Here is a 12658-nt window from a genome sequence, read left to right on the forward strand (position 1 = left end):
TCCTTCCCCAAGTTATGACAACCAGAAATGTCTCCAGATAATGCCAAATGTGCCCCAAAGGAGGGGAGGAAAAAATTGTCCTGGCTGAGAATTACTGTTTAGGGGACTTTGTATAAAGTTAAGTTGGAGTGGACTTTAAACTTTAAAACTTGAAGGGAAAAGATTTCTCAAAGAACTAGGAAAACACCTCATAGACACAATGAGATATTGAGATATTGGAAGAGATATTAATGGGCATAATTTCTTGGATAATAGTAACATAGGTGAGTGACTGTATGTTTTGATGACCAAAGCTGCCTATTCTAAAGGTAGTGCTGACTTGTCCATTGATACAGAAGTTACTTGCTCATTAGGCCCTTCCAAATGGAAGATCTAGTACATCCTTTGAAAGTATGGAAATTCCTTCCCTGTATTCATTTGGTTTGTCGTAAGAAAACATCTGAGAGTTTTAGATATTTGTGGGAGTGCTGTGGGAGACACTGGGTTTTTTGCTTTGGTTATGAAGCTCATTTACTTGCTTCTTTGTTTGAAAGCTATGTCGGAGATGGACATGAAGCAACGGAAGAAGATGTTCAAGAAAGTTAGAGGGAAAGAGGTTTATATGACTATGGCTTACAGCAGGGGAGACCCCCTCCTCCCGCCCAGGCTTCAGCATAGTATGCATTATGGGCATGACCCTCCAATGCACTACTCACAGACAGCGGGCAGTGTTTTGTCTAATGAACATTTTCATCCTCAACATTCATCTCAGAGACAAGGTCGGGGATATGGGATGCCCAGGTAGGTCTTAACTGACTGAATATAGTGTACATCTCTGTTGAGAGATTGGAAATAATTCCTGGGCAGAATTATGGTAGAATTTAGAAATATTTTAATAGTCTATATTTCTTTTATAATCTCTGCCTAAAGCGAGCATAAAGGATGGAACTGATGTATACTTAAATTCTTGTCAAATTTATTGAAGATTTATAGTCTCACAGTCTAGGGAAATATTGAACAGTTGAAGAGATGCTATAAGATAGAATGTCAGCAAGCTGAGTGCCATGTATATGGCACTGTATCCTTTAAGAATGGATAGGCCTAATGTCAGTAGTGAGGATAGAAGAGCTCTCTATTTGGTCATTTTTAGAAAGTTAATTCTATTTAGCTACTAAGACTGACTACTGAAGCACTAGTGAGTAAAGAGTTCTGGTTTTTTTCCCCCTTTATTCTTAGGGATGCATCTCGCTTTATAAACAGGCACAACATGGTGGGCGCTAAAGTTGGTTTTTACCCTGGGCCAGGTAAAAGGTGCTGCCAGAGCTATGATAACTTCTCCTATAGATCTCGGTAAGTGAACTTTAAGTGTTGGAAGTTAGAGAAAATGTGTAAGTGTGGCTTTATTGCTGTGCATCAAATATATGGACTAAATTTTTTAAAAGTGTCAACATTGAGATGTTTGAACTGTTATTTAGAAATTAGAAACAGTTTACTACCATATTTTATCTTCTTCCCCCTTCTCATTCCCCAAACTACTTAAGTTCCTTTAGACGTAGTCACCGCCAGATGCATTGTATGAATAAGGAGTGCCAGTATAGCTTTGCTCCAGAGAGTGGACAGATGCCCAGGGGCTTGGAAGAAACTATTACCTTTTATGAAGTTGAAGAAGGGGATGAGACTGCTTACCCAGCTTTACCTGTAAGTAGGTCAAAGTTTTACTCAAAAAGCTGTTTACTTTTCTCTTTCATTTTATTTTTTTAAGTAAAGGCAATGTAGATAAATTTGAACTTTTTAACAAACAGTCAAAAAAAAGCCCTTCCTGGAAAATGTAAGTTTTCACCTTAAAGCTTCTAAAAATTGGAGAATAGAACTTTTTTTTTTAAGCTATTCTTAGAGAAGAGGGGTAGAAGTGGACAAATAATTTTGCCTGGATAGTATGGGCTAAAATTTTGTTTTCTTGATCATTATTTCCTCACGTATTTTTGATTCTAATGTAAATTTAAAATATTTATAGCTTTTTCTCTAACTATATAGGGAGGACTGCATGTGTATGTATGTATCTCTTTGGTACAGAATCATGGCGGGCCCTCCACAATGGTTCCTGCTACTTCAAGATACTGTGCTGCAAGGCGAGCACACAGCTCAGGCAAACAGACTTTGAATTCAGAAGAGATTGATGGCCAGAGTGACAATGGTGAGTCAATTACAGTTAAATATTTTTTTTAAGGTGATTGTTGTGGCATTAGCATATCAGGGCTAAAGTTTTGGTTTAGGGGTCTTAGTCTGTTCTGGTAGCTCATTTTGAAAGAGTTATCAGTTCTTGTATCAGAGCTTACTAGGTTTTTGAAGATGTCTTGATATTTTTCAGGACAGACTTTTATTTCTTTAGGCCACTACCTTGTTATAACTTTCAGCTATCCACATGGGTCTTCAGTGAGTTTTGATTTGGTGAGATTTCAGTATGGAAAATACCTATTCCTTATTAGTGAGGCACTATTCATGTTGTCCTCACCATTTGTATAACTACTTGAGGCTTTTCATGTGACTATAATTTTACAAGACTGCTATGAAATAATTTCTTTGCCCAAAGAGATTTACTTGATCTATAAACATTATTATTCTATTCATTGTGTCCTAATGGCCATATACTGTACTAAGTAATTATAATTTAATGTAATACTTAATTCTATCCCTCTGAGGAATGTGATATCCTTATTTTATATATGAGGAAATTGGGTTCAAAGGGTAAATGACATGGTCAAAGTCATATCTTTGGTAAGTGTCAGAGATTTAATTTTTTATAACAGTTTTATTTAGATACAATTTACATATCATAGAACTTGCCTAAAGTGTACAATTCAATGTTTAAAGTACAGTTCAGTGGTTTTTAATATAGTCACAGAGTTACATACGTCACCACAATAAATTTTAGAACATTTTTATCACCCGAAAAAGAAACCCTGTACCCATTAGCAGCATTCCCCATTAGACTCCCCAGCACTCCCTACCCACACCGCCAGCTCTAGGCAATCACCAGTCTGCTTTCTGTCTTAATGGATTTGCCTGTTCTGGACATTTCATATAAAAGGAATCATGCAGTATGTGGTCCTTTGTGACTGGCAGAAATAAATTTTGAATTGGGATTTATCTGACTCTAAAGCCTATGTATGTGCCCTTAATAGTGTTACAGTGCTTCTCATCATGGAGTGTGCTTATTTTTACCATTTTTCTGTGAAATGATGTATGCCTACTGAAACAATTCTGGAGGTATTGGGTGGATTAAGGAGGTGTGAGGCAGTCTGAATGACTTGACTTCCTTATTTTCTTGCTACTTTCTGCTACTTATGTAGAAGAAAATAGATATTTCTAAGAATTTGATGAGAACAAAATATCTAGCACAAGAATGATCTGTGAAGAATTTGTACGTGCATGTGCTTAATTTAAGTATACATACTCTCTGCTCTTTTACTCAGCATGACCCTTTTGTCTTTTACTTTTAGCATGATTGGTACCTTCAGATGTATTGTTCACCTGTAGTGGCATATTCAAAGTAACCAAATCTTTGTTCTCACCTTAAATCCTGCTGTTTGGAAGGGTTACCTGCATGTATGCTTGATTAAGTGATGTGTTTAAGAATCAAATCCAGTTTTCACCTTTAGGGTTTTATTTTATGGAAAACTGTCTAATTGAAGGTTGACTTTCTCTGCATTTCAGTGGTGTAGCAGTCTTAAAGCAAAATACTTCAGTCCACTAAGCCATCCTCTGAGAACAAACTGATGTCAAATGTATTATTTACCTGAAACAGGCTGATAAACAGATGAGACGTGACATATTCCTTCAGTGTTCACCTAAGCAAACTATGGGTTATGCTCAGATTATTTTATAGTCACCATTTACTATATGTCAAACACCGTGCTATGTTCTTTTCACCCCCCTATGAGCTAGGTACTCTTATCCCTGTTTTATAGTGAAGAAATTTAAGCACAAACATTAAATAACCTGCCTAATGTAGTTAATCAGGATTCAAATCTAGACAGTCCTAACTCCAGAACCAGTGAACTTAATTACCATGCTGTACTGCCAGATTAAAAAAATTTGACACAGCTGGGTTTTTCACTTCTGCCTGAACTCTTAAGAACCAAGAGAATTTTCAGAGGAGAAATTTGTACTGTTTACATCCAGTCTCTGGCTTTAATATCTGATTACTAGTATGAAAGCCGAAATCACTTGTCTGAAAGATGTATATACATTTTAGTTTTGAACATATATCCATAATACTTGAGAAAAAGCAAGTGCTGGCCATCTGGCTCTGCTCAGCTAAAAAGCCCTATATAAACACACTTCTGTCTATCGTTTTTTCTAGGGGGATATCATGAAGAATATATTTATCCTTCAGGTCAGTGAGATCTAGATAAAATCTGATATTCATTGTTTATAAAATTTCAGACTATAAAATAATGCTCATTATTTTTACTTTGGCTGTATCCTCTAGAACCAGACTATGAAACTTCAGGTGTTTATAGCACAACTGAATCTACAGCAAACTTGGTAGGTATTTAATAATAATGGCAAACACATACAGCTCCTTTGTAGTAGGGTACTGTTTTAAGAGCTATACATATAAATGTATTTAAATCAGAATGATCTATGAGATAATTAGGACATCATTCCCATTTTGTAGATGAAGAAATTGAGACTCCAGTCAAGTAACTTATCCAAGATAACACCCCTTTCTGGAAATTAATCCAGAGATATTCCTAATATGTGTTGATAGAAGAAATTTGAACATTGGCGGTGGTGATTTTTTAGAGGATTTTGTGATTTTTCTATCAGTACGAATAGGCCATAAATCTCAGTATTTTAACAAAAATTTACTTCTTGGTTATGCTACATGTCCAGTGGACGTCAACAGGAGGGCTCTGCTCAGGGACTTAGGCTGATGGAAGTTCCATTCATGATTGCCAAGGCAAGAAACAAAAGGTAGTGAATGGTGCACTGGCTCTTACAGCTTCTACCTGGAGATGACACATATCACTTTCTTTTCCATTTCTTTTTATTTGGCCAGAGCGTATTCTACTTGAAGACTCTAACTTATCTGTGCCTGTAAGTCAAAAAGTTGGAAATAGTTTAACAGCATTAAGGACTACAACTGTCAATGGAAACTCCCTCCCACAGGCAAAATACTTCTGCCTCAAGGGAGGCAACCCCCAAATCCCCTTCAGTGTAGTTAAACTCAGGGCCCAAGGATTCTGGGAAATGTATAATACTCTCTATTTTGGGTTCAGACGTGGTTCCTTTTGATTTGGAAGCCTAAAACCAAAGATACAAAGTTATTTACCCCCTATACACTCAATTTACAATGGTATAGCAGGGACTAAAAAAATTGCAGTAGAAATTCCCACTCAAATCCAGGAAAAATGGGAGAAACAACTACTGGCCTGTAGCAATGCTGACATCATGAAGGACTGACATTGTGAGGGCCCCCATCCTAGGCATGGGGACCGTTCCCTGGAGAGGCTCCTTTGTTCACTGTTTTCTGGGGCTCTTGATTACTCTAAGGCACTTCCTTCCTTGGCCATATTTGAAGTAGGCATTGGAGAATAATCCTTTTTGGCAGCTGAGCTTTCTCAGCTTGCTTCTTACTCATAGAAAATTAAGGGCCCAAGGGTTGTTTTATCTCAGTTGGATGGTTTTAGTTCTGCTCGTGGTTTCTTTGGCTATGTGATTAATTTACTGTGCTGCTTCTCTAATTCCTACTAGTTTCATGTACCAATAGCCATACTGACAATTTTTTAATAAATATACTACTTAGATTTGCTATAACTCTTTGCATTCTTATCCCTATCTCTCTCTATACTTGATTGCAAATACCTTGAGCTTATCAGGCATTGATGGAAGAGCCATACCTTTGGACGCTTTTCCATGAGTCATTTTGTCCAAGTGCAAGGATTCACTGGATGTTAGATCCTTATTTTTACTCTTGCTTTGAGATATCTGAATGCAATCATATTTTAGCAATGATTTGATTCTTCCTTTGAGGCTGAATTTTAATTGCTCTTTGTTGTTCAAAGCACTTATCAGTTTCATCTTTTACAGTTTTGGGTTGAAGCACTTGCCTCTTCAAACTCTATAAGTCCCAGTATTCAAGGATTCTGTTCCCTTTCATTCCTGCCCAAAACTACTTTTCTATACACATCTGTCTTAAAATACCTTGCTAAACTCTGCCAGCAGTAATCAAAACAAAAAACTAATATTCTGTTTTACAAACCTCTTCCCCTAAGAGCTACAAGTTCATAATCTCTTTCTCAAGTAAGGTTTTTGTTACAGCAGCACCCTAGTTTTAGTTACCAATTGCTGTTTCAATTAAGCTAGGTTATGCTGCAGCAACAATCCCCCAGCAGCTTGACACAGGAGAGTTGTTCTTGCTAATGTTACAGGTTCAGTGCAGTGCAGGTTTGTAACAGGACTTTGTCCGTAAAAGTCACTCAGGGACCCAGGCTGATGGACACGTGTTTTCACAATCACATTGGCGGAACTGAAGATAGGAAAATTAAACACTGGCTCTCAATATTTCTGCTCATGTTTTATTGGACAAACAAGTCACATGGCCATACCTAACTTTAGATGAGGCCAGGAAGAGCAACCTACCATGTACCCAGAAGGAGAACTGGAATATTTGTGAAGAAGTTGAATGACTACCCTCTATTCCTTAACTGTGATTAATCTTAACTTTGACAGCTTAATGTACTAAATTCTTGTTTTTACTGTTTAGGCAGTACATCTTAGGAAGGTGAAGAAAACTGATTTGTAATTCTCTTCCCCTTATTTCTCCTTCCTTTCCCTTGCCTCTGCTAGAGAAATAGTTTTTCCTTTCACTCTGTCATTACTGTTCTCATATCACAGTGCTTTTTATACCATCTCTTGATATAGCCACCCAAGTTGAGAAAGCAAGTAAAAATCTCACCTTCAGGGATGACAAGAATAGACACTTTCTGTCCCTTTAATATCACTTGTCACACATTCCTTTTTGTTCTGAACTTAGTTTATCATACATCCCCAGTAGCTTTCAATCTCTTCATGATGTGCTCCACTCCCACTCCCCAGTCACAAAATCCATACAGATTCTAATTTTTTTCACAGCATTCTGAGGGAAGAGGACAGATGCAGGACTTAAAGATTTCCAGACACAGGGCTTTCTAAAAAACATGAACATTTATTCTTACTTATTTCCATGCCCAACTCTCAACCAAATCCTTCTTTAGAATTGTTTGGCATTCACACTGGGCCTTCTGAGCCAGGGCTAAAGTTTGCATTTGGGCAGGTCCTTTGGCTGTACTGGAAAACAAAGTTTAGAAATATGTAATCTTAGGCCCATGTTAAATTGGGCTCATCTTTGTCACAGGGTGGTTCCTCTTGTTTCCTGTGATTACTTCCCCTGAGTCCCTCTTGTATTCTTACTATTAGTACCAATTTCTGCTGCTGGTTCATTTTTCTGTCATGACAATCTGTCATGCATCATTCTGATTCTTTTAAAATCATTTTTATTTTCACAAAGACAAGGTCTTGAGCCAAAGGGGAATGGTGTTTGGATTATACTACATTCTGTTTAGATACGATGCAGCTGACCAACCAGTTATCCATCCTTGTCCCTAGCTATGTCTTTAGATGGAATGCTTTCTTTTAGTAACACTGTTGCTGACCCTACTGATTGTGAAGTTTTTAAGGCAAGAGAGGCCACTAAGAAAGTGTTTATATTACAATCCTCTGTTACACTGTAGTGTCTGCATTGGAACTAGAGTTGGATATGATCAGGGTTTCTGTAGATAGGAGATAAGAACAATCATGTAAGTTAGGCACTAGAATGATACCTTTTGGAGCGTTATCGTAGTAGTCACTTCCGAATTTGAATACTTTCATGATAGATCACTTTCGCTTAATTTCAGGAGATTTTGAAACGTAGCAGATCTTTTATTGATGTGTTGTGTGGTTTCTTGATTTCCCCTTATTCAACTGTATTTCTGTATTCATTAAAGTCTCTTCAGGATAGAAGACCATGTTCTATGTCTCCTCAGGACACAGTTACCTCATACAACTACCCCCATAAGGTAATCTTTATAGTTTTATTTAGCAGTCAGTTGCAACGGTCTAAACAGAGGAAAGTGAATTTTTTGTTCTCTGTGCCCTTCATCATACTTCAGAGAAGCTGCTTATTCCTGTCTTAAGTATTATTGTACTTTCTGATGCCTGGCACAGTAATTAGTAAATTCAGTCAACAAATTGATTGAGCATCTACTGTGTTTCAGACACTGTTCTGTGTGCTGGTGTCAGATTACTCATGGTCAGTCTACTCTGAACCTCTGATATAATGAGTGAGTTAATATAAATTACCTGTCAAGTGTATGTCATTTACTGAAACTTAAACGTAAAGCTGTCCTGTAGAATGGGAAGCTGGCATCAAAAAGGTAGCTGGACTGGAATTTGACACAACATTGTAAAATGATTATAACTCAATAAAAAAATGTTAAAAAAAAAAAAGGTAGCCGAAACCGTATAAATGAATAATGAATAAGATCATCCTGGGGAAGGGATGAGATTGAGAAGAGCCTCTAGAACAGAGCCTGTGGATCACCAAATTTTAGAAAATGGGTGGAGAAGTATAGCCAAGGAGGAAGGAAAAGCGGGAAAGTATATAATTATAGGAGCCCTAGGAAGAGAATGTTTCAAGGAACAGTCAAGTATCAGTTGCAGCCAAGTGGTCAAGCAGCATAAGGACTAACACGAGTCTACTACAATTGTTACTATGGAGACCACTGTGACTTTGAATACAGTTTCTGAGGACCAGAGAGGGTAATAGCCACATTGCAGTGGGTAATAAGAAAATGGAGACTGCAGTGAGGACAGTGTGTTCAAGAAGGCTGTTATCATTTATTGAACATCTCTCTGTGCACAGCCCTGTAGTGTGTGCTGTGGCATAATCAGAAAAACAAATTGCAGTCTCATCAAGTTTTTTAAAAAAAGGAGAAAAGTACCTTTTCTGTTTAAAAAAAAGTGTGTATATGTGTGGAGAAATGTATATGTATGTAAAAATAAATATATAGTATAAATCTCTGGATAATGGTGCAAGAAACCCAGAGGTTACCTGTTTGGGGAGGGAGGAGCTAGTTAGATGAAAGACAGGGGTTGGAGGGAAACTTCATTGCATACAATTTCATACTTTGGTTTTGAATCATGTTAATGTATTACTTTTCAGGAAAATATTAAAGGAAAAAATTTAAGCTCTCAAAGTAATCTGGGGTCTTCTAAAAGAAATAACCTAATCTTCTTATATTGGGTTTACATAAAGATTGACTTCTCAGTGTTTCAGTTATCAAAATAATATTTCCTGAAATTTAGGATCAGATAAGAGACTAATATTGTATGAGAAACCAAACTTAAGAATTCTGAACTTTCTTCCACGCTTACAGGTGATGGTAAATTCCGCAGCAATTGCAGCTTCCTGTGCCAATAATGTTCCAGCTCCAGTCTTACCTAACTGTGCAGCAGCTAATCAAGCTGGTAGTACTGCTTCAGTTTCCTCACAGAATGCCATACAGCCTCTCTTTGTGTCTCCACTTACACAAGGCAGGCCAGGTAGGTTATTAGTGACTGCTTACTTTGGAAGCCTCTTTTCCTATTCATGAACATGCACATAAAACAGTTCTAGTGGTTAGATAGGATTATTTTCATCTCCAGTATTTAATTTGTTTAACCTACTTAATAAAGTATGTTCTGTAGTTGAGGAATCCATGAGATTTGAGAGCCATGTTTTTGATTTTTTTTCTTGCAAATTTGGCTTTGATATGATTTCAGAACTATCATTTTGCTACCCCATTAACAATTTAGAGGACTTGTACTAGTTTTTCAAACTGTAATTTTGGACACATTTTTGAACTTATCTATGAGCTTTGAGGTACTGATAGTACCGATTTGTGAAGTGATTGTGGAATTCCAATGAGTTAATTATAATTTGAAATTCTCAGCAGAATTCTGGGAAAGTGGTGGCAGCAATAGCATAGGTTTTTAGTGTGTGTCCCCAAATAAAAATGGAAATAACAAAACCAAAACCCAGGGACAATGCTTACAACAAAACTAGGTGACAGGGTATCCCCATGAACTCCAAAATTTAAGTAGGTAGGGACAAATCACCAGTCACAAGACCTGCATGCTATCAGGGTCTATGCGGGAGCAAGAAGACAAAAGCATCAGGAATGTTGTCTATAGACCTGAGAACAGAAGAACCCCAAAAGAGCTAATAAGAATTCACTGGAAAGTGGGGCAGCCAATTTGGAAGGAGCAGCTAAGACTGGGAAAGGATCTGACCTCTTCACTACTAGGTGAGTGCTTTGGGTATATGATAAAGGGACTGAAGAGCTTGGAACAGTTTGGCCCCTAAGAACTCTCAAAACTGACCTGTCAGGGCTCCTTTTTAGGATAATATTCTTCACTGGGGAGAAAGTGCTAGGAGTGGAATCATAATTGATGAGAATAGGGAAGAGAGCAGGTCCAGACTAAAGTTCAGGAGAAAAGAGACAAGGAATCCTAGAAGCAGTCATGTTTTTAAGCACTACACAAAAGCCACAGAGAGCCCTATGAAGTTAGAAGAGCTTTCTTGTATTTCACCTCATTTTAAAGTTCATGAAAAAAATTTCATATAAAAATGAACAAAAGAAAAGTACTGAGGTCAAATCATATACAAAGATGTTTTAAGGGGGAAAAAAGCAGAATAACACCCCATAGACGATAAAAACATGTCAGAAATGTGCATGCTAAATAGAACTTAAAATAACCAAACCAACAACTATTTCAAACTGAGGTAAAAACATTAATAAAATAATACAAAATATTGAAAAATAACAAATCAGAATTAGAAAAACTCAGATGAGTTGACTGAACTCAGGAAAGCATTAGAAATGGAAGAAAGTCATTTTGGTAATGAAAACTAAACTATAAAGAACATGATCAAATATATATGGCAAGGGAAAGATGTAAGAAAGAGGGGAAATCGAAAATGAAGAAAATGAAGAGAAGGGTTCAAAAGTGACATACTGAAGTTCGGCAAAGGATATCAGATATTAATAGAAGTTCCTGAAGAAGAAAACCAAAGTAAGGGAAAAGAATAAATACTAATAACTATAATTCAGAAATCTTTCCTGAAATTAAAACTTTAGAACTACATACTGAAACAGCACTCTGCATACCTGAGATTATTGAGCCAGAACAACCAGCGCTGGGATATTCTAGTAAAACGACTAGGCTTGAAAGAAAAAGGAAGTCTTTTGATTGTCTAAATGACAAAGCCTATGGAGTATATAAAAATAAAATGATAATCATTGAACTTTGACAGCAATGCTTCATGCTAGAAGAAAATGGAGTAACGTTTAAGGTAATGAAAGAATGTGTGAACCAAAGATTTTATATCCAAACTGATTTTCAAGCTTAAAGGGTAATGTATAAGAATTCAGAGAATATTATTCACATGAGCCCTTCCTGAAGAATCTACCAAAGATACGCTGTGAAGTAAGATAATCACTCGCCGCATATGGCACTGTAAATTTTAATTAATTATGATTAAATGAAGTAAATCTTCTGTTGCTCTTTCACACTAACCACATACCAAGTGCTCAAAGCCACATGTGGCTAGTGTCTACTATATGGGACAGCAAGATACAGAATATTTCTGCTATCACAGAAAGTTGTATTAGATGGATAACAGTGTATTAGAGAATGTGTTTTGACTTTTAGACCACGAAAACAATGAGAGACATCAACATAAGACCTGATCGTAAGTGTGAAATACATAGCTACACAAAATGAGGGCTGAGAGGTTGATAATATACTATGTAAAAGCCTTATGTTTGGACACTGTACATATAGTATAGCTATTTCTTTTTAATGGGAGAATTGAGAGACCACGTGCTGAGCATTTTTTTTGATGCTTTCAATAATCACAGGTTCTTTTATTTAGATACTCAGATTGTTATTCTGAGATTGTAATGTTGGCTAAAACAAGTGAGTATGGGATATTAGTTTTATCCCCTGTGTCCTTGCAAACCAGGATCTCAGTATGGAAGAAAAGAAATACAGATGTACTAAAGAGGCCAAGGAAAAGCTTTTATGGCCTCATATTTGAATTGAAAGTATCAATAGGAACTTGAGGTATTTTATCTTTAAATTTGTTTATTTCCTAGCTCTGTCCACTGAAAAGGGCTAGAAATAATGATGATCCTTAGCACTCAGTTTGTGGTATTGAAATACCATTTCTCACTTTAAAAAAACCAAACACCTTTCTGGAGAAATGTTTGGTTCCAGGTCTGGGTAGGAGATGTTCAAGATGAGCCTGGGTCATCTTGTCATGCCAGATAACAGGGAAGCTATCAAACAGTACTGGGGTCATGTCAGAAGGACTCAGGAGCCATCTTGAAGTGGTTCCTGCTGGCCAAAGATGGAAGATGGAACAGTTTGAGCTTCAACAATGATAATTACAATAGACTGGAACATATCAAATATATTAAATTTAAAAGTTCTCATGATACTTAAAAAATTGGTTCCCTTGGTATTAACAGATACAAACTACATAAAATAGATAAGCAACAAAGATTTACTGTATATAGCACAGGGAACTATATTCAGTATCTTGTAA

At 36.8% G+C, this 12658-nt stretch overlaps 1 protein-coding gene across 1 annotated transcript in view; it reads left to right on the plus strand.

Annotated features, from left to right (window-relative positions):
* ALG13 (ALG13 UDP-N-acetylglucosaminyltransferase subunit) overlaps positions 1-12658 on the plus strand; it is a 72913-nt gene that overhangs the window by 35212 nt on the left and 25043 nt on the right. Inside the window, 8 exon segments of the mRNA XM_074359487.1 lie at positions 534-780; positions 1216-1329; positions 1521-1677; positions 2053-2173; positions 4343-4375; positions 4472-4527; positions 8013-8084; positions 9444-9609. Coding sequence (XP_074215588.1) covers positions 534-780; positions 1216-1329; positions 1521-1677; positions 2053-2173; positions 4343-4375; positions 4472-4527; positions 8013-8084; positions 9444-9609 — 966 coding nt within the window.

This window comes from Camelus bactrianus, chromosome X (genome assembly GCF_048773025.1).
Source record: "Camelus bactrianus isolate YW-2024 breed Bactrian camel chromosome X, ASM4877302v1, whole genome shotgun sequence".
NCBI classification, from domain to species: domain Eukaryota; kingdom Metazoa; phylum Chordata; class Mammalia; order Artiodactyla; family Camelidae; genus Camelus; species Camelus bactrianus.